At 40.4% G+C, this 22,873-nt stretch overlaps 1 protein-coding gene across 4 annotated transcripts in view; it reads right to left on the reverse strand.

The window, feature by feature from the left end:
- epha8 (eph receptor A8) overlaps nt 1–10,141 on the reverse strand; it is a 135,330-nt gene extending 125,189 nt beyond the window's left edge. For all 4 annotated transcript variants that reach the window (XM_044174814.1, XM_044174804.1, XM_044174795.1 and 1 more), the window contains exon 1: nt 9,779–10,141. In XM_044174814.1, coding sequence (XP_044030749.1) covers nt 9,779–9,866 — 88 coding nt within the window. In that variant the 5' untranslated portion in view covers nt 9,867–10,141. The remainder of the gene's footprint in view (nt 1–9,778) is intronic.
- Nucleotides 10,142–22,873: the final 12,732 nt, after the last annotated feature.

The raw sequence follows: 22,873 nt of genomic DNA on the forward strand, positions 1-22,873 counted from the left end.
GCTCTGTTTGTGGGTTAGCCGCTACTGAATCGTTCCATTAAACATCACTGGAGTGATTGTCTGTAAGATCTTCATCCTGTCTGTAAAATTTTAGTGTTCTTCTTCTGACTATTGCAGTTTGGATGATAATTATTTATTCCACATTTGTGCATTATTTCAGTTTTAAGTAATTTCTTTGCAACTTTCCAGATTCAACCATGATATCATTTATCTTCAAGTATGCTCTCCGTATTTTTACGGGACCTCACATATGCATAACTGCCCTTATTAGTCGTGTCAGCCATTCACACAGTGATAAAACAGAGATAGTAATAAGAGAATAGATAAAGAGGAGAAATAAAACATATTTTTGCAAATAGTAATAGATTAAAGAAATGAATTGCAGATGGCACAATGGCTTGGCAGTCTAGAAGATTGCAAAATTACAGTTTCCTCCTCTTTAAAAGCAAACTTTTTCTAACCTTTGTGAGATATTTTGACTGTAAGACATTAGATCATTAAAGTGCTCTTCATGTCTTGCCCTGTGCTCTGGAAGGGTAAGGATGAATTTGCTGTAAAATCGTGATTGTACACTGTAAAAGTCAGGAGGTCAGAATGTTAGAACAGGCAATGGTTCCTTTTAGGGTTCATTTACCACACAAACAGTCCTCCAAACAACTACTGCAGCAGGAGGTAACTTACAAGCTAGGCGCTGATGCAAGACATTGAAATAGACTTTTACAAACCTTTTGCCAAAACACCCTTCATTTGATTTATTCACTTTCTGCTCTTCTCTTCCCTGTCTCTGTCTCCACTATCTGTGTGTTTAAGTTAGACATTATGAACGCTTGTGTTCCCTTTAGACTAATGCTTCACATATACCAGGCCTTAATATCATCCCCACAGAGATAACTCGGTTAGATGGAGTGTGTGTGTGTGTGTGAGCGAGCACATGAATACATACATGTGTGCCTGCATGCATCTGTTTGGATTGTGTGTACATGTGTGTCTGGATTTTCATCAGATGAAAAATGCCCCCCCCACCAGATATTAATTACATCAGGCCTGTGATATATGGACAGATTACTAGGTGTAAAACACATTATTTCCTTATGGAAAAAGGGCCCAGGAGAGATCCATCAGCCCGCATCACGGACGGTTTGGGGCTCACTACATCATGCGTGAGCATCCAGCTTCACAATCGGAGGGGGAATCTATCCTACTGCCATATGAATTCAAGACTGTCCTCACCAGCATTGGTTTTTCAAATGCCTATGATTAGGTTTACCTGACAAGGCCCCCTTTTGAGATCCTCTTAACCTCTTAGTAAGGAGTTTGTTGGGCTAACAAAGCTAATGACACAGTAGCAGTGGCAGAACAAACGTCTTTCACTGAGGTGGCCAGGCTGAGACCAGTGTTTACTTTTGGCTAGCATGCTAGCATGAGCCATGCTAAGTTTTGTGTTTTCAGCACTTTAGACTGATACTCAGTAGTTTTGCGTCTCTTGAGTCACAGTGACTGCAGTATTACAAGTGTGCTATTAGGAATCATATATAATGAGCTTTTCTTGTCTATAACCATCAATAGATGAAACGACTTGTGATACTGTTATTAAAGTGAGACTATGTAACATTTTCTAGACAGTACTGTTTACTGTGGCCAATTACAAGATAATAGCACAGTGATTTTATTCCTTCATTTCCCAAAATTCCCTTTAGTCAGTTGTTTTAAAGACGTCATCAAAAGGTGACCTGACTGAGAGCAAGTGGAATGGGACCACAACCACGTCTCCTAGTGACCACACAGTCCGTTTACTGCTGTTTGGACTTTTGTGATAACTATTGAAATGTGTTATCTTAATATAGTGTAACACAAGTAGAGAAGAGCCATAAAGGCAGTGAACTGACTTCTAAAGTTTGCTAGCATTAGCAACCATAAGCTACTAGTCATACCATACCAAGGCTGTAGCAGCAAAAGCCCTGAGTCTATTGAACTGAGTAAGGGTGCATTTCAGTACAATGAATTAAACCTTTAATTTGTAAAAACAACAGTGTTACTTCTCCTTTTATAAATTGCATAGTTTTGTCATGCCCCTCGGCATTCTATACAAATGCACAAGGTACCCTTCAGCGTTTTTATGGGACGCACAGGGCTGCCAGAAAGCCTTCAGGAAGTCAGGTGACGTAGTATAACGGGCGCCAAAAAGAGCGGAGGCGGAGGGGTTGATGGATGGGTCAAACAAACACAGGACTTTCACCCAGGAGACCCGGGGTTCATGTCCCGTGTGAAACCAAAAGTCACTTATGTCATGTGACATCCTACTACCTAACCAAGTCGTTTCTAAAGGCGCTACAGCGGTCTCTGAGGGCGTCTCCTACAGACACTGAAGGGTACAGTGTGCGTCTGTAGGAGACTCCGAGGGGCCGTTGATAAGATGTCGGTATTGAGAACTGGGAATGAGAATGGGTTGCCACCACTGCATGACCACCCTGTCTCCTATCAACCCTAAATGTTGCTTTCATTTAACCATGACCACTGTTTAATTGCCTAAGCCTAACCAAAGCTCAACGACAGAGGTGGCAGATCAGAAAACGACCATATGAATTTTTTTTTTATTTCAGAAGGCACTGACAAACAACGTTGTCCTGCCAAAGGCGGAGTCATATCACAAAATGCTAATATGGGTAGTTCTGGAAAGCAATGACAAACAACCTGTCATTTAGTTTAGAGGACTTGATGAATTCACACACTACGCTCTCAGCTTGTTGCTGTTTGAGCCGCTGTGACTCAGAAGAAATGCTCTTCACAATGTGAGCTGAGCGCAAACTCTGAGTTTGACCTTATTAGATGGATGGTTCTTTGTTGCCGCAGCTATTGGAACAGGTTGGTTGGTTTGCCAGCGTTTATCAGAGCATATTAGGCCTTCGCTGGGCTTCTATTAAACTTAATGAACATTTAGATCCTTTAATGGATTGAAGGGAATTGAGAGCGGCAAATTATCAGCTAGACGCTCTCCGCTGGTGTTGATAAAGACACCCGCCAATGGAACTTTAAGAGACGCATTTGAGACAGCAGCCTCCCCCTCCTTCCCTGTCTTCATCTCACTTTGTTCTCTCCCTGTGACCGCCTCACACTCCTTCTTTTTCTCCTTCACTCCCTCTCTCTCTCTTTGCCCATGTATCCCTCTATCATACAGCCTCTCTTTTGTTTCTAACACATGCTGTGTTCGTCTGTCTGTCTATAACAGAAGAGGAGGCTGTAGCTGCAGAGCCAGATCTCCGTCATTCATCAGTCCCCATGAAGGGAACATCATAGAGGTCTCTCTCCAGGAGGGATATGCTAACACAACCACAACACCAACCCATTACAGAGCTGTCAAGCGTCGCCTACAACCTTCTCTCCCTGTCTCTCATGCTTTTGCTTTATCCTCAGCCATCCCAGTGAGGGATCTTCTACCCCAACATAAATAAGAAACATAAATTACCCAACGACACAGCTGCAATCACAGAGCATAGCAGAGCCCCAGCCCAGGGGCTGCTGAACTCCGGCCAGCCCAGCATCAGGTCCTGCTAATGGGTGGAAAGGGCTCAAGAGAGGCCCCTGCTTTTTGAGGGCAGATCTGGCTGTATTGATCTGGTAGCTCCTATATTCCTGTCGACGCTGGCGAACAAGGCTGATGTCTCAATGAAGACCGGTGCCGGGAGAAAAGGGGGAGTAGCCGGCCAGCCGACAGCAACCTGTGTTGAGACAAACCAGCAGACAGAGGGAGGGAAAGGTCGTGCCCTCTCTGGTTCTTTAATGTGCTCTCACAACACTGCACATACAGGCATTCCATCCTCAGGATGACAATAAAAATAAAAAAATAACGAAAAATACAATTTCATCAATTACTACATGACTGCTGAGGAGCGGATTCGCTTTTATTGCTTTTAAAGTGATACAAAGTAAAAGTAAACTGCAGTAATTTGCTGGCAAATTAATAAACCTCGCATTTTAAAAATGATTTCATAGTTTCAAGGTGAAATCATGAGCAATTAATACAGAGCTCTGTTAGCACAGTACGCAAACCCCTTACAGACTTTTCCTAGAGCCTACCATATCTCCTAATACTCTTCTATCTATTATTGATCGAGAACTGACAGCTCTAAGTCATTGAGCAAAACAAACAAAAGAAGCGAGTGTGTGTGTGTGTGTGTGTGTGTGTGTGTGTGTGTGTGTGTGTGTGTGTGTGTGTGTGTGTGTGTGTGTGTGAAAGAAACACACCACAGATGATGAGGCTGGTGATACTTCAGGTTATAGTCTGGCCACTCTGTGTGGTGAGGAGGTGGAAACTCCACTTGTCAATAAAGGGCGTTATAAAAGCTGAAACAGGAGACGCTATGAAGGAAAACATCTTTCTTTGTCAGCAAGCCTGCTGAAGTGTCCTTGAGCAGGACACCAAAGACTACACACTTTAGCAAATTCAGCACTTATTACAATAACTTTAAGTTTTTTTTTCTGTAATCTGTTGCAGACAGGTCTCACCTGCAAGCTATAAATTATGACAATTTTTCGTGCATTTATCTCTCATGTGACGTTACTAAACATGCGGCAGATACTCTATTGACTGAGGACAGATCAATACAAACAGCAGCATCTGAGCTGCCCGTAGCAGTGATCAAAATCAAAAGCCTTACTGTCTTTTTTTTTCAAGACAAAAATGTGTCTTTGCCCTTTATTGCACAAAGAGAAAAATTGCAGCTCCCAGCAGTCTAGTTCCTTTCAACTTTTCCCTCTTCATTTCCTGTTTTTCCTGCAATTTTGTTGCTTCTAAATTACATGTTCAAATCTTAAAATACGAAAAATCTTTGTTGCTATTCATCGTTCCCTGCCTCTGTGTCTCTTTCCCCATTGGTCCTTCTGCAGCAGAGGTATGCGGTAATAATCATCCACCTACAGTTTGCTCATTAGCAGCGAGTCCTGCTCTCTGCATGGGTCTTTTCATGTTCCTCAGTACTAACAACAACCTGAAGGAACGCTCTCTATCCTCGCTGGGAACGCGACGGTGTGAAACAGTGTGCAGGAGTTGAATCAGGGACAGAGCCGGCAGACAGGAGGGGCTGCTCAGGGAAACCTCCACCTCCATACAGGCAAATGATTCCGTTCACACTCACAACAAATATGGGAGCTACTGGATACAGTTAGGCTGGGCTTCATTTCTTGCTCTCTGTGTGTGTTTGGCCGGAAGGCTGATTCAAATACCGATAACCAGTATTTTATGTCAGTAACTTTAATGTGGCCATTTTCATCCCTCAAAATAACACAGATTCAGTGTTTCCCCTCAGAGTTGTTTCCTTGAAAATGTTATTTCTGCACCAGATAGCTCCTGTTTGAAGGACTTGTACTGCTGTGGTGATGTTTAGAGTTTATAGCTTCCTCAGACTTCACAGGAAGAAAGTTTCGTTTCTAGGACATGTGTGTCATGTTTGTTGAATCTTTGCTGCGAGGAAAAGTGTCTGAAGCTAAATGACCCAAAGTGTTCAAAATGAAATAAATCGTTTTTCAATACACATGGTGAAATTTGCCAAATGCATACAATACCTACACGTGGTACATAACCATGAAAAATTCCAATACATTTTTACAACTCAGCTCATTAGTATGAAATGTATTTCATCCCACCATTTATTTGATTGGCTGTTACTTTGGTCTGAATTAGCAAAGAGAAAATCACATAACTGGTTACATTTGTAAGATATTCTCTGTATTTATTCATATGATTATTAACACACTGACTCTCCATACTACAAATTATAATGATAATAAAAATTAATTAACACTTAACTGACTCCATAATTCACACATTGTTACATAAATAGGAGGCTAAAATATCAAATTTTCAAACGCCGTCTATTTTAGCCGCTTTTCAGTATTTTAGAGGAGAGGGTGACAGGGAAATGGGGAAAGAGAAAGACGGCTGATGTGTGGAAAGGTTACGACGAGATTGCAGTTTATCGACATTACATTTTCACGGTACCGTTGCTGCCCTATGAAAACCACGTATCTCCAAATTTGGTGATTTTTTTAGACAAACTGAAGGATAAAGTGTTCCTTTATGGATTGAGGAAAATGATCCTAGTGCTAAATAAGACAATAGAGAACCTGTTGGATTATCTGAAAAATCCAATATTACAAAGGTGAGAACAGACCTATTTTTTAATAACTCATGAAAAGTTTTGGAGATACGTGGTGTTCACAGGACAGTGACGGTATGCATCTTAAAATGTTATTTTCAGTTTTTTCTTTTTACTGTTTAAAAAATATGATTTTGCAATTAAATTGTATTTACTATTTACCTCTGATACTACAGTACTTACCATGATGTCCGCTACGAACTGACATAAAGAAAGAAGCTTTACATCGGCTTGTGAGGTGCTAAACTCCGGCCCTGCAAACGAAACATGTGGGTAAGCTGAGCTGAGGAGGCTTTACCTTCCTCCACTACTTCCCTGCTGGTCTGCTACTGATTCCCCTTCTCTGTTATCTGTTTCTGGATAGAAAAAAGTAGCAATCTGATTCTATAATAACTACTGTGTCTCTCAAGCACACAATGCATTCACTGCAAGATTCGCTCTTTTACGTGATATTGAAGAAATACACAAACACGTCATGAGATATCAAAAATACTGAGACTAGTTTTCCCTTTGTCTCATTCCTCCCCCTTACCATACATACACACACACATATATATGCACACACAATGAAAGTAATGACGTGGACTGGATCGAATATGCACACACCGTATACACAATTCAAATTCTCAGTGTGTCAGTGAGTTGTGGCAGTGGAGCCAGTTGTATGTATCTACACAAGATGAAATATGACTGCAAACATGAACAATGAACAAAAACAAAATGGCTGGCCATGGCTGCTGCTCGTATTCAACATACTGTCTTTTGTGAGTGCTCTTGAGTGTTGTGTGTGTGTGTGTGTAGCAGTGTGTGTGTGTTGTCAGGTGGAGCCCTGCATGGTTGTGTGAGCAGTTATCTGTTCTTCCACCAATTTAATTTCCAGCTCTTCATTCATTCCAAAGGTTATCTCTTCCATGTACATGTAATATTTGTAATTGCCCTCAAGTAGGACCGCAACCAAACCGAAGCAAAGAAGAGAAATTACATTTTCGGCTTTTTGGCATTTTCATTTTTTAAACGCATCACTTATCATCAACTATTTGCTTGAGCTTAATAACAATTTTGCCCCTAATCACTTCCAAATTACAATGAAAACAGTGCTTACTCTTTTGCAGAATGTTGAAAAATTGATTTGTTTTTCTTGTTTTCATTTAGATTAATTAGTGTGCGGGATAAGGGCAAAATCGAATTTTGGGGAACGTTATATTCACAACTGGTGTGGAGTGTGGTCTTTCTGGGATGAATAGAAATCAATTGATTCATTTACATTCAATTCAATTTTCAATTCAATTTTATTTACATAGTGCCAATTCGTAACAGAAGTTATCTCACTGCACTTTTACTATAGAGCAGGTCTAGACCGAACTCTTTATAATATTATATATATATATATAAAGTACACATTGATTAAAATGTCAAATATCCCACTGTATTCTGAGTTTTTCAAGCTGCACAGTTTTGATCTGATGAAAAGGCCCAGAAAACCATTCAAAATCACTGCTCACACAACTCTTCAACACTTTGTTTAGAGCCTGTAATTGTATATTTCAAGCCCTCAACCTGAAAGGACTCCAATCAGACAATTCAAAGTGTTCTGCAAAACATTTTCACTGGAATTTGGGTTTAATGTGACATGATAGTCTAATTGCTGTTTTAGGGGATTTCCAAACCTGAAACACAGCATTTTCTAAATTTTAGGAAACAAGTTGGACTCAAAATGAGGCGGATGACACATAACGTCCCCGGTTTCATTGCAGCCTTTGTTGCATGTCATATACCTCTTTCTCTCTCCACATGTTGTGTTGTGTCATTAAAAAAAAAACAACTAAATATTGGAAGAAAATATAAGAAGCTGCAATTTGCAGATTACAAAGAGGATCATTTAGGTTTCAAAATGTGCTTCACAAAAAGCACATATAAGACCTACTGTATATATATGATATATGGACACATTCAACATTAATTATAACAAATAAGATTATATTGATTAAAAAGATTTTGCATACGAGACAATATTTTGTTGTACTGATTTAATTTTTACTTTGTGAGAGCGACTGATCAATAACACAGAAATGCCTCCTTCAGTTTAACTCTGTGGAAACACATTCAGACAGCAAAACCGACGCGTTAAAATGGGACTTTTCGTAAGGAACTCTTGTTGTAAGATTTACTTTCACATCTGGATACAGCCGGTTCACGTATGCTCTGTATTCAGTGTGGAGTGGAAGAAAACATCTTGAACCAAATTCTTGAACTCAGTAAGCGGAGAGTAGGTGACAAGACAAAAACATTGCGTATTAAGTGCGTATTGCACTTCATTTATCTAATCACACTGAATGGTTAATCAGCAAAGGTCAACAATCATCACAGGAGAGGTTGAATGAATTTGAATATCAAAGTCACAAGAGAGGGAAAGATGAGGACACTTGACATGGAAGTCAGTAAGTGAAATTACGGTCCAAACAGGAGCAGCGGGGAGGAGGAGGAAATAAAATCTGACATGCAAATAACACAGGATGTTAAAGGTGGGTTGTAAATGCGATGGTCACTGAGGCGACACACACGAGGACATCTTGACTGGACCGTCTGTCTGTCTGTCTGTCTGTCTGCACGGGCGGTCCTCGCTTCCTGCTCTGTGTGACCTGAGGAGGCCCGACTCTTCCATCCCGACTTTACAGGCTTAATACAGGATAAGTGGCTGCCCTCACCTCTCCACTGCTGAACCAAAGCACTGATCTCGCTCTCTTCTCCCCACTATCTCTTCCTCTTCTTCTCCTGCTGCTGCTTCTCCCCTGCAGTGGTAAGCTGAATGTTGCCGTCAGGGTGAAGAAGGCCCTAACAGTCGAATCACTGCTGTCACTCAGCCTCCTGACACCAGACCTATGTCAAGGACCCTGTCTCACACACACACACACACACATAAAGGAAGGCACCGGGGGACTTTGTGGTCTGTGTGTGTGGCATTAGCCGAACAAGTGACAACAACAGTTTTCCGTCTCGTGGTGGAAAGATGAAGGACAGGAGGATGGAAGTAAACACGCCCAGGCTGGGCTCAGGGAGCTAAGTGTGCTGTGTGTGACAAGAAAATACACACACGCATTGAAACACACACACACTTCGTTCAAGAAGCTCAAAAGGAAATACACAAGTGGGATTCAGAGGGATGTTCTCCTCAGATCACCTAAAGGATGGAAACAGCGTAGACACACACTCTTACACACACTTTCACGTCACAGACACATGCGCTGTGACTGCAGCTGACACGCAACCCGGGCAAATATGAGCAATGTCAACATGAGTTCACACACACACACACACACACACACACACACACACACACACAGACATCACCCAGATTTCCTTGAGTTACAGTGCAGAGCAAACTTTGATGTCATGCCTGGGGTTATGACACACAAACACACCATCTAAGTGTGTGTGTGTGTGTGTGTGTGTGTGTGTGTGTGTGTGTGTGTGTGTGTGTGTGTCATGCGTGGGTCATGTTGGCTCGTTGTCAGTGTGTTTTCCAGGAGCTCCACATGTATGAAGTTAATCCCCGCTGTCAGAGAATATGCATTGTTTAACTCCGTCTATTCAAATGAGCGCGCACACACACACACACACACTCTAACCTTCGTTGCTGTTAGTTCCTGCGGAGCCCAGAGCCTGTAGCGATATAGTCCATAGCAGCATCGCAGCCAGCCCCGGATCTGAAGCCATGGTGTTCTCCCTCACACCCCGCCAGTCTCCCTCTCTCCTCTCTTACTCCCTCGCTCTCACTCTCCCTCTCTGCCACTCGCTGCCTCTCTCTCCTCTCCTTCTTCTTCTGTGTCCCAGGGTTGAAGCAAGAGCGAGAGCTGGCTCTGAGGAGAGTGTGAGTGTGTGTGTCAGGAGTGTGTGTGAGTGTGAGGGCTGCGAGCTCATTGGGTTGGAGTTAGAGCCTGCCTCTGTGGCTCGCTTCAGTCTGCCGGCTCCCTCACACACACACACACATATACATACATACACTTTCTGCAGGCAGCCGGAGGGTGGGAGGGACGAGCGTGTCTGTCAAAGTCTCACCAGCCAATTAGAACGCAGGATCGGCCGGCGCTGCACACTAAATGCTCTCTCCGTTGCCACACCCTCCCGTCCTACCTGCCTGGCCAACTCTCACTTTCTGTTTATCTCTCTGGGTCATGGGCTCGCACACTGCATCCCTCTGTTATTTACCCTCATTTGTCATTGGCTCGCTTCTCCCACACACACTTCACCTACCCAGTGGCAAATATCTGACTGATGGGATGAACTGAAAACAGCAGCATGTCTGCGAGGCTCAAGGACAATGATCGGTTATCGATCTCCTGTGTTGTATTCATAAAGCTATTATTTACAGTATGTCTAGGTGCAACAGAGTGTGTCCTCACATGTGTGTGTGTGTGTGTGTGTGTGTGTGTGTTATTCAAGGACTATGATCATGTATTGATTCATGTGATGGTGGGGAACTCTGCAAATGTGCCAGATCACAGCACCTGTCCTGATCAGCTGCAAACGAGACACACACACACACACACACACACACACACACACACACACACACACACACACACACCTTCCTCCGCACACTGCTGCAAAGTGACCTGAGCCACGTTGAAGTGAAATCATTACACGTTCACAAAGCTGATAGGAAAAGATTTTTAGTCAATGTTAACCTTAATCTGATGTCAAACTAATAATTCTGTACATCAAGCTCCGTCTAGTAGCTCTTCTGGTTCCGTTCTCCTGATGAAAATCATGTGATATGATCGAAAGCTCCACAACAGCTCCTGCATGGACCTTGAGGTGAGGTTGTTTTGTCAGCTGCTGTTTCCAAGGTCAACAATGAACTCAGCAGCGCAACAGTAATATACTGTACAGGTATAGTGTTCAATATTACCACTGCGCTTTGTTATTAATGCTAATAATGTGTATTTGTGTTTAATTGGCACTGCTACTATACATTCTATAAACTACCCCTACCTGATATTAATACTACTACTGCTACTACTAATAATAATCATAGTAATGCTATTTTTATTAATGCTAATAATACCACATCTACTAATAAGAAGGATTGTTTGTGCTGCTACAATAACAACTAATTGAATAATAATAATAACAATAACAAATATATTGTTATCAATGCTAATAATCTACTACTACTACTACTACTACTACTAATAATAATAATAATAATAATAGTGTTTATGTATTTAGTTTACTACTACTGCTAATAGTATTATAATAATACTCATACTAATAATGTGTAATGTGTGAAATGTTATACTGTACTGTTGTACTACCACTACAACCACCACTACCATCATTATTACTAATAATATGAGTCATAATAATACTGATAAAGAAATCTGTGCTTAGTTTATACTACTACTAATAGCAATAACAATAATAATGCGCTTTGTTATCAATGCTAATAATGTGTATTTGTATTTAATTGGCACTGCTACTATACATTCTATAAACTACCCCTACCTTATATTAATACTTTTACTGCTGATAATAATAATAATAATAATAATAATAATAATAATAGTAAAGCTATTTTTATTAATGCTAATAATACTACATCTACTAATAAGAAGGATTATTTGTATTTTGTTTGCTGTTACTACTACAATAACAACTAAATTAATAATAATAATAATAATAATAATAACAAATATATTGTTATCAATGCAAATAATCCTACTACTACTAATAATAATAATAATAATAACAAATATATTGTTATCAATGCAAATAATCCTACTACTACTACTACTACTAATAATAATAATAATAATAATAATAATAATAATAATAATAAAATAATAATAATAATAATAATAATAATAACAATAACAATAACAAATATATTGTTATCAATGCAAATAATCCTACTACTACTACTAATAATAATAATAATGATAATAATAATAATAATAATAATAATAATGATGATGTTATTTGTTAGAATTGTTAAAGGTATTAAATAACTTGAAAGGCTTAGTGTCACTGTATGTTCTTAGTTGTTCTAGCTCGTGGCCAGCCGCTGTGTCGCTCTCTCAGGTTGTAACTGTGGTCTAATGTGTACAGGGCGAGGTCTGCCGGCCCGCGGCCGTGCTGAGTTTCCAAACTGACTGCACGCCCTGTAAGCCCGGGGACATGGCAGCACGACACTGTCCCCGCTCGGCTACCATCACGAGCTGCTGAAGCATCGCTGCCGGGGCCCAAAAGGAGTTCTACTCATCCTATATATGTTAATATTTAAGACTATAAATGAGGAATGTCCCTGAATATTGAGTGTGAACATACATGCAGCTGGCCTGCTAAGTGATGGAGATGGAGGGTTAGTTGAGAGTTGAGTTGAGTCCAGGCCAAATTGAAGCAGCGCTGCATTTGCCAACCCCCCCCCCTCCAGGCCTGGAGACACAGGGGTTTCTGTGTGAGCTTATAACGCTTCGTCCACAGCATGTATAGGGGAGCCTTGTGCCTACGTGCACTGAATAGAGGGTGGAGCAAGCAAGACACACACAAACACACAGAAGTGCAGAGGGTTACGCATCATATTCAGGCAGACGTTGTTATTCTCTGTATCTGTGTTGGCCCTGATCTGCAGTGTGTGTTCATGTGTGAGGCTCCGTTGCTTTACCACTAGGCTGCACTGTCAGTCTGCCTGTCTAATAGGCTGCGTGCCTGTGAGGACAACAACACTGTCATCTTCTCCGACACTCCGATCTTTCAAGTGCAGAGGAGAGAACGCGCTCTGAACCCTTAAGCACAACCCAAAAATCACTGATTTCTGTCAGTGTCTCTGATGTGAACGCATGACCAGAGAGATTTGGAGAAGAAAAGGATGCTTTGTAAGGAGCAGCCTGACAAACATAGTTCAAACACAGAGAAATTAAATCTATATTCTTCCTATTACTAGCGAGACATGAAGAATTTTAGAAAAACAACCATTTACGTAAGAATGACTTTCCATTGAGATGTACAGCCTGGAGCTGCTCGCCATAAAATATAGATACAAAATGTTTGTATCACTTTCATTGTATTGTATTGAACCAGAAAATAGATCTGTATCCCCAGAAAAATCTCGCTCAGTGTGACATCTCATTTTAGGCAGCAGTGTAAAGTCTTTGCTCATTAATGGCTACGGAACGTGATAGAAAATTTCCACGTTCAAAATAAAAAGTCCAAGAGTGTGTGAATAGTAGTACTCAGAGGCTCAGGTATTATAAGAGCAAACGTGTGACACAGAATATGAACATGAATGTGCGTGAACACAAAGAAGAGTAATGCTAATATTGTAGGGTCATTTTGTCCTTTTACCATAATTGAAGCAGTGTGAGGGAGAGAAATGTGTGATAGATGTGTTATTATATACACAGACTGAACCTCCACACACACACACACACACACATAGAGGCAAGCTCATTAAAAAGGCTCCGTATAGCTCTCTGTTCTCACAGTGAGTCTTTGAGAAGCCTTGTTGTCACATTCTCATACAGTATAGTATATGCATCCGCCACAATGACAAGATTTACTAATGACTCTATCGCTGCGGCAACAAAGTGGGGAGTCCCCTGTATATGTGTGTTGTGTGTATGTGTGAGACCACCTCGTGACAGGAATGAAATAAGTCCACCTCGGTTTACCTGGGCGGTCTGTGGGCAGCAGTTGGCATTAAAACCTTAAGGTGTGTGTCTACATGCATGTGTATGAATGTGTGTGTGTGTGTGTGTGTGTGTGTGTGTGTGTGTGTGTGTGTGTGTGTGTGTGAGAGAGAGAGTGAGCAGATGGTGGGGGTCAGTGCGTGCCTACTGTTGTGGGGCTTGTTGGTGTGTGTTGGCTAAATATAGCGCAGTAGTGACAGAGCTGCTCAGAGCACAGTTACTGACTCTGTCGCTGCTCTCACTTTAATTCTTTGATCAGTTCAGCTTCGTTCATTTCACCTCAATGTAATCGAGTCACTTCAAAGCAAGTGAATTTATTTCAGGTAAATTAATTTCAACGATAAACTAACTAGCCGCAGAATGACACTGAAAGCTGATATTTTACGTGCCAACTGTTATCATCACCAATTAAAATAATAATTGTTTTTTTATCAGAAAGGCATTTTTTACTTGATTTTACCAGTACCGTACTGTACATGCTCAAGTATTATTTACCTCAAATGCAGACATTTTTGATTTGAAACAGGCTTATATTAGAGACAGGCCTTTATTTCAAATTTTCCCTGTTATAAGTACATTCTATTATATTTTAGTAAGACGTATTTTTTCTGGTTTCCTAATGTTTTTATTTGCTGTTGATGCTATTTGTTCTTAATGCAAATACAATACTCAATACTTCCTCCATGCGTACCTGTTTTCTTGATAATTTTATGGTAATGTTCATTTCCACAGCATTTTTATACATCGTCATTTCATACTCACCACTCTGCTGCTGTGAGTTTCTTTTTTTGTCAGAAATGCTGTTTTCACTCACTAATTAATTCCAGTCTTTGTAGTTTTTTCATTTGTTGTTAAGTTACCATCAGTTAAAATACAACACTTCTGCACAGATGATTTAAGACCTTTAAGTCCTCTGGCAGAATCATTCGTTTCCCCAAAACAACAGTCAAAGTTTCCTTTAACCATAACCACGTTTATTATTATAACTATGATGACAAAGGTCTCCTAACCTTAATGAAGTAACAGAATTAAACATTCAGAATCTGAAACTATTTAGATCTCCTGCATAGACCTTTTTACATCTCATCTGCTTTGCTTGTCATCCCCCACTTTTCTGCTACCCCCTCCAACACGGAGGTCAGTGAACTCTTATCATGGTGCTGCAGCTTACACAGCTCAGGGTCAGAGGTGCTGCACTTAACAGGTAGCCTCACAGAGGCGAGCTTTGTGACTAAGGTTGAGTCATGACAGGCTGCAGAAAATGAAGGTAAAATGTACAGCAACTGATAGGAAAACTTGCAAACTTTTGCCAGTAAATATGGAACACACAACATAACATCCAAAATCCTGTCATAAATAGTCTACATATGGACCATGCACTAACCATACGCAGCAACAGCACGTGTTAACACATCCACCTATACAGACACCAATATAATATAAGCTAAACCATGTGCGCATCCGCTGTCAGCATCCGTTTTGGAGTATATCAAGAGCTTAGCATACAAAACAATGGGTGGGGGTGGGGGTGCCAGCCCCAGAGTATGTGAGCAGTCCTAAGTGGAAGCAGAGTGCAGCATTTTTGTTTGTTTGTCTTTTTTCGTGAGCTTTCGTGGTCTCACTCCAAGATACCGCTCCATCCCCACCAGCCTGCCTTCAGATTCAACACAAAGCCACTTTTCATTTCACTATCAAATCTGACACAAACAGCAAATAGGCCAGTTCCTCCAGAGGCAGTACATACATTTGCTGCACCAACACACACTGACTTTGTACAGCGTGTCTGTGTACTGTATTTGAGTACCACACTAAATAATGACACACAAATTTACCATACTTGTCTTACTTCAGTACAGATGTGTTTGCTTTTGTAGTGCATGCGCAGTTGTGCGGTCACAAATTTTGGGCAGCACACGGACTTCCGCACAGAGCCTCGCGGACACAGGCAGACGAATTTATGGCACCAACATTTTTGCTGCCTTTATGGATGATCTGTGTTTGCCTCCATTTGTGTCTTTCAATTGACTTTATGCATTCATTCTGCCTATAAGTTTTGCTTTGCATTGTATTATACAACTGAACAACATTTGCTATGAAGCAACCCGAGAGGTGAGGATTTAAAGAATGCCTCAGTCATGGAGTAGAAACTGCTGCCTGTCCACTCCACATACTCTGGTGGGCGCCACATAACCCCAACACTATTGAGACTCTACCCTTGGCACTTCCCACTTTCTTACCTACCACAAAGCCAAGGGGTTGGTATTATAACCAGAAACCGTTGTGTAGCATTGTTTGGTATGTCATTCAGCATAAAGACAGAAGACGTAGTCACAGTAGATGGATGCCAAGCCTGGATACAACTGTAATAAAATTACTGCTTTTTCTTAACACTAGTAGTGTGTTTTGACGTGCATTATGCACCACGTGTGTGTGCCCTGATTAAAACTCTGAGTCTTGTGTAAACCTTGCCAAAAAGTACTAATTCCCACACCTAAAGATTGTCCTGAAAGTGGTGGCCACAGTCAAGAGCACCTGATGAAAGCAGGAATTGAGCTTCTCTGGGCTACACGTCGCGAGAACGTGCACGGGGGGTCACTTGGATATGCTCGTGTAGCTGTTTCTTTTGTACTTGTGCGCACTGTTTTCGTAACAGTTTCGGACTGCCCCCCAACAAGAGTTGAACTTGCTTGACGCACAGGTCAGCACATCGCATAGTTGAGATTTGGTAGGTCTGCGAGCCTCTGCGACCTATACGGTTACCCATAACACACTTCTCTGAGTAGGTTTGCAGAGACGTTTATGTGTATGTGTGGAGAAGCTTAACACACATTATGAGGGTGCTGCTTTGTGTGGTCACTGTCCACACACTAAGGCTTAGGGGTCTTAGCAGTACTTGTCAAGCAAAATAATAATAATAAACTTTATTTATAGAGCACTTATCAAACCAAAGCACAAAGCGCTTTACAGAGAGAAAAATGAAGTAAAATACCAAAATGACAAAATTAAAAAATAAACATAATTGGGCCATCCCCCCTGTTAAAAATGAACAAATCGTTATCTCAGTGAAAATCTAATCCCTACAATGCAATGTTAGTTTTCCACCAGGGAACACAGGATTTCAAGTGACCCTAACAGACTTTAGAAAAGACCACATGGAGAGGCTGAGTTGTCTCGTCCATGCCTGTTGTTTGCTCAGAAGGCCTTTCAGCAGCTTTCAGGGACGTTAATGCTAATCGTGATATTCATTATAGGATTAAAATCTCTTGTCAAAGTTGCTTCATTCGAGCAAATCTTTTTATGGACAGCTACTTCAGCCTGACCATGTAACCCTACGACATCTCTGAGAGCATTCAGGTCTGCTGGATTTAATGAGCCGCCATTTCAGCTAAAACTTTTCCAGTCTTCTGCTGCTAATCACTGGTGCTTCCTTTGAACTCTGCTCCTGCCCAAGTAGCCAGGACCAAACAGAATCCAACTGTACGCCGTCAGCACTGCCTGTCTAGCCTTGATGTATAGCTAAAATAAACATTTACTCAAAGCAGTGTAATCTGCAGTGAAATCAGTTCTCTCAGACGAGACTACAGACGTCTCACAGTCTGATTAGTATGTTATGCTTTGAGTAATAAGCGTTGATTATTCAACTTTCTTAATTTACCTGCATATGTTACTGATTGCTGCTTCACTGATTTTTTTTTCAGAGCTTTCTTGTCTGCAACTATACGCAAGTCATTGAGTTTCTGTAGTTTTACCAAACTACAGGTCTTGCAGTTTAAATATGTGACATGCTTGTGTTGTGCACACAGACAAACATACCAATAATGTAATACAGTGAGAAGTTTTATCATCAAAGGCAGAACTATGGCTTTGAGGATAACACTAAAGTGTATTCTTGACAGCAGAGTCATGGTTAACTTGTAGTAGAGAGATCTGTCTTATTTCAAGATGTTAACACTCATTTCCATAGTATATATACTTTGTGAAGTTATTTTTTTATTTTCTCAACTTTATTTTCAATGTTTCTCAACTATTCACCAGGTACGTAGTGACACAGACACTTCACCCTGATGCTAACATCAGCATATTCTCTTATCCATTTGAACAACTTAACTCATCTATCCAACGCAGAAATAAACCATCCTTATACAGTTTTCAATTATGGCTGGATACACACAAACCGTTTGGTAAGACAGAATGTAAACTGGCGTTGCACCTAGCAAGGCAATCGCCCGTTTACATAACAACCAATCAGCATCCAGCTTTGGAACAAGGAAGAAGGTGGAGATTAGTTAACCATAAAAATATGTGAGCACCATCAACCAGACTTGCTAAACCATGAAATCTCTTCAAGTCACATTAATACACATTCAATTAGTTTTCTCTTCCACTAAGCAGAAATCTCACCTTTCTGTAAAGTACATTTTTGAGTGTGGCATTTTCATCACTTCGTTCTGGTGCATCAAGCCGTAATGGGATTATTATCATCCCCTGTGGCCGGAGGGCAGTAAACACCCACTGCAACTGCAGCTGGTAAGAACCACAGTTGTAGTGGGTGGTGCTTCCTCCCCATCCGCCACAAGGGGCAGCAATGAGACCATTCTACACTCAAAAACAAACAGACAAGCCACACAAAGTTGAGATTTACACTTTACCGGAAGCATTTTCAAACTGTATATTTCGGTTTTACAAGAAAGGACGCTTCAGGGATAAGAACTATGTAGTTGGATTGGCACTTGTATGTCTGGTTTACTTCCCCGCCTCTGATAAAGTGCAGCGCAGAACTGCTTCCTAAACTTTTATATGGGAAGCATAGCTTCCACACAGTGAATGGGACAATCCCAAACGGGGTTAAGCGGTGTGTATGACAGTTGTTTTATAATAATGCTGTGAATGTACATTATACTACGTTTATCAAGACAAAAGGTATACATGGTGGAAATTTTGACTTTGCATTAACAGCAAACAGCATTAAAGGTAAATTAAAATAGTAGCAGATCAGAAAATAGGAAGGTACAATGCCTGTAAAACGGGACAAAGAAAGGCTCATACCATCAATACAACAGTGATTAGGTCTCAGTAAATGAAAATCAGCTGAAGATGGGCCATGATTACTCAGGTCTTAAAAATTGATTTAAAAAAATAGTGTGATAGTTTACAGTAAATTGGCCAATCTGTTTTAGTTTTTTCCAGAGGAGCCAAGAGCAGCAGGGACCGTGAGAGGATCTTAACCAGGAACAACATCAATAATGAGGTCACACTTTGTGTATGTGAGTGTGTACATGAGAAACTGAATATTCGCTTGTTTGTGTATGTGTCCTTGTGTGTGCGTCTGTGTGCGCCTGAGATAGACAGAAAGTGTGTGCAAGAGAGAGAGGGCTTTGAGGGGTCAGTGTTGTTGTTGTGCTAATACAATTTAGTCCTAATTAGCAGGCTGCCTCTAAGCCTCAAGTGTCTCACAATACACACCATTTCCTAACAATCAATTTCCACGAAAACAAGAATTAGCCCCCAAACTACATCATGATGACCCAAAGTCTTTGTTGTTGTGCTTTTGTGGTATTTTTTTTATGTTTTGTGTTCTTCATGAACATGACATTTCAGCACAAGACTTCCAAAAGAGGAATAGTCGTTGTCTTGTATCTTGCCTCCACGAAAGCTTGTCTTGACTTGTTTGGAAACCCCAAGAGTTGACAGACTTGACAGGGACTGCGCCACTGAGACCCTGTCAGACAGACACTGTGTGTGTGTGTGTGTGTGTGTGTGTGTGTGTGTGTGTGTGTGTGTGTGTGTACCCCTATGTGCTAGTGAGGGTCACGGAGTGCCTGTGTGACCCATGGCTAGTTGTATCTTTAATCAGAAAAAAGAAAAATTATGGAGACAGAAATAGATTGAAGACTATCAGGCCAAAATAAAAAATGTAGCAAGTTGTCTTGAAATATATGTTAGTGACAGGCTCCATTCACAGTTATTAAGACAAGGCATGATGGATGGAAGTTGTGAAATCTTTTCAATCAGAATCCACATTTATATGGTCAATATGGACACAAAAGCACTTTTTGCATCATGACCTTAATGTATTCTGTTACTCAAGTCTTTCCATAATTTAATAATCTATTGAAGGAATACTTAACATTTTGGGAAACACACTAATTTGCTTTCTTTCTGACAGTGAGATGAGAAAATCTATACCATTCTCATATCTGTCTGTTAAGTACAGAGCTATGGTGGTTATCTTAGCATTAACACCGATAGCAGGGGGAAACAGCTAGCCTGGCTCTCCCCAAAGTTCAAAAATACACCTACCAACATCTCCAAAGCTGACTAATAAAGGTTTACCTCCCGGGTTATATTCTAGGTTTCTGTACAGGCACGAAGGTACCAAACCTGGCAACTGCACTGTGTTATTTGCCAGGAAATAGTTACGGCACGTGACTCACCCTAAAACCATTACCTTTTAGTTTGTGCTCACATTAAACAAACGAGATTCAGGACATTAATTAGTGAGCTTTAGAGGTTACTTTAGACAGAGCTAAGCTAGTTGTTTTTATGCTGAGGAGTGCTAATCCCCCGGCTCCTGCTCGATACGTAATGTACAAACATGAGTGATATCAATCTTCTCGTCAAACTATCTGAAAGAAAGTGAATAATAGTATTTCCTAGAATGTTACGGTCTTGATTTCTGTGGAGCTGGTGTCAGGATGGGATGAGCCTAGCTTAGCATAAAGACTGGAAGTAGGGAGAAACAGCTAGCCTGGATCTGTCCAAATGCCTACCAGCACCTCTAAAGCTCATTTACTAATTGACATGTATCTCATTTGTTTAACCCGTACATAAGCAGAAATGTAAAAATGTTAATTCTTTAGGCACAGTAACTTTCTGGAGTCTCGACTGGGTGCCTGGCAACTGCTCAGAGACAAGAAATAGCCTGGCCCATAACCCCCCATAAAATGGTGAATTGACATTTTTACACTTAGATTTAACAATTTAGATAATAATGTGTTAGTGAGCTTTAGAGGTTAACCTATTTCTTTTACAGTTGGACAGAGCCAGGTTAGCTGTTTCCCTTCCATACCGTATGCTAAGTGGCTGTAGCTTCATATTAACCATGCAGATATGAGATATTAATCTTCTCATATACTAAATCTCTGCTGGAGAGCAAATGAGCGTATTTTCCAAAATTTGCTTTTGCTTTAACTACCAGTTACCAACATGTGCACCATATCCTTCTCCCTCATCTGGCTCTGTCTCACCATTTCCCTCATCTCTATGTGCGGGTTTTGTTTTTCATGCCTCACCTGCCCAGCAGATGCCCTCAGTGTCTCTGTGCTCTGCACACCTGTTCTCTATCACCTCATCAGCCTTGTGACCCGCTGTCTCCACAGCTGCACTACGTTGGATAATTACTGTTACCTAATTACCTCTGTATAGAGGATGTACACAATGTGACCACATTCACTCCCTTGTCAGCACAATACTTTAGTTAGGTAAGAAAAGTGATGGGTGGGAGTAAGTTTGTACTTTGTGTTAAACCTTTGAATTAACCTTCTTTGATTGTCTATATTGGGTTTTTCTTTGTACATGGGAAGATTTCAGACAGTAAAAAGTTTTACTGGTAGTTATACTTGCAGTTAACTTGCAGTCTTTGGTCAAGTTTTTATCCAAATGTAGCACAAATTTTTACTGAATTTCCAGAAAATCTGCAAAATAAAATGAGAATTAATGAGTGTTTTGATCCACTACTGTTATGTGAATATCAGGGGTTGGTTCATCGAGGTGAACAGTTGGTGGAGCTAATTCTCCAGTTGGGTGCCATTAAACCATTGCAGAAAAAGACAACAAGATGACATCATTAAAAGAGCGCCAGTCAAACATTTACGCTTTACCTTACACCTTTTCATGTACATCATTATTTATTGGCCAAGTCAGTTTCCATTGTACTTTGTGGAGTTTTGTTTTTATCAGTATACAAACTTTTCAACTGCAGCCAAGCGTAAAAAACCTTTTTGCCATATTTCTACTTTTTTTTCCACTCTGGTTTGTTTATGCACAATTTCAAAATGCGGATAAAAACAGGCAAATGGAAATACTTGACAAACGTCTTTCAAATTCTGCTATTTAATTTGACAAGTTACAGTGAGATGGAATAGATTATTACTAATTATTACTTTTAAGAATCTTAATTACTTATTCATTCATTCATTTTCAATTACTGTTGTTGTTAACTCATTGCAGCACTTGCATTGCACTCATTCTTTGCTGTCGTTGAGATGACTGTAAAATACAGATTTAACTGTATCATCCATAAGAATAACCTTCCTTTTTACTACATTTAGCATTGACAACATACATTACATTCAGCAATGAAATTACATTTTCAGTTTTGAACTAAATTCTATGACCTTTTGCAATCAGACTCTGAGCCTCCTTTCTCTGGCAGACACTCTAAATTGCAAGTCTAACTTTACTGTTTTGGTAGTCAGGGATGGATTAGAGGCAGCATTAACAATAATGTGTTTGTTGCTTGCACTGGCAGTAAAATCCACTATTTAAAATAAGAACAACACCTGCTCTACAGTTAAGACATCCAGATGAAAGCTGTAAATCCTTATTATTATTTTATATTAAACTACTTCATGAACTATACAGGTGCAGGAAAAAGTCTACCACCTGTCTCAAACCTATCTACATCTTTACAGACAGACTGAATTGGGTTTAATAACTAAAAATAATAAGGACTCGCTGATCTCATCTGGTACGTAGAACTAAAGCAGAAAGCTGGTGTCCCCAGTGTTTTTACACTGACTATAGTATCAAGTTCAATTTTCATGTTCACAATAACATTTTATTTAAAATGAGGCATCAGTGGAAACTTTTCCACTTCATTTCTCCATAATTTCCATGCGTCTCATGCTGGTGTTGTGCCTCTTGCTGCTCATACATTCTCGTAACACTGAGGTGATATCATGTTAATCTCAGGTCAAGTTTAATTGTTAAAGAGTAACTCCACCAATTTTACACACCAAAGAATGTTTACGG

Source organism: Siniperca chuatsi, linkage group LG2 (assembly GCF_020085105.1).
Source record: "Siniperca chuatsi isolate FFG_IHB_CAS linkage group LG2, ASM2008510v1, whole genome shotgun sequence".
Lineage (NCBI taxonomy): Eukaryota > Metazoa > Chordata > Actinopteri > Centrarchiformes > Sinipercidae > Siniperca > Siniperca chuatsi.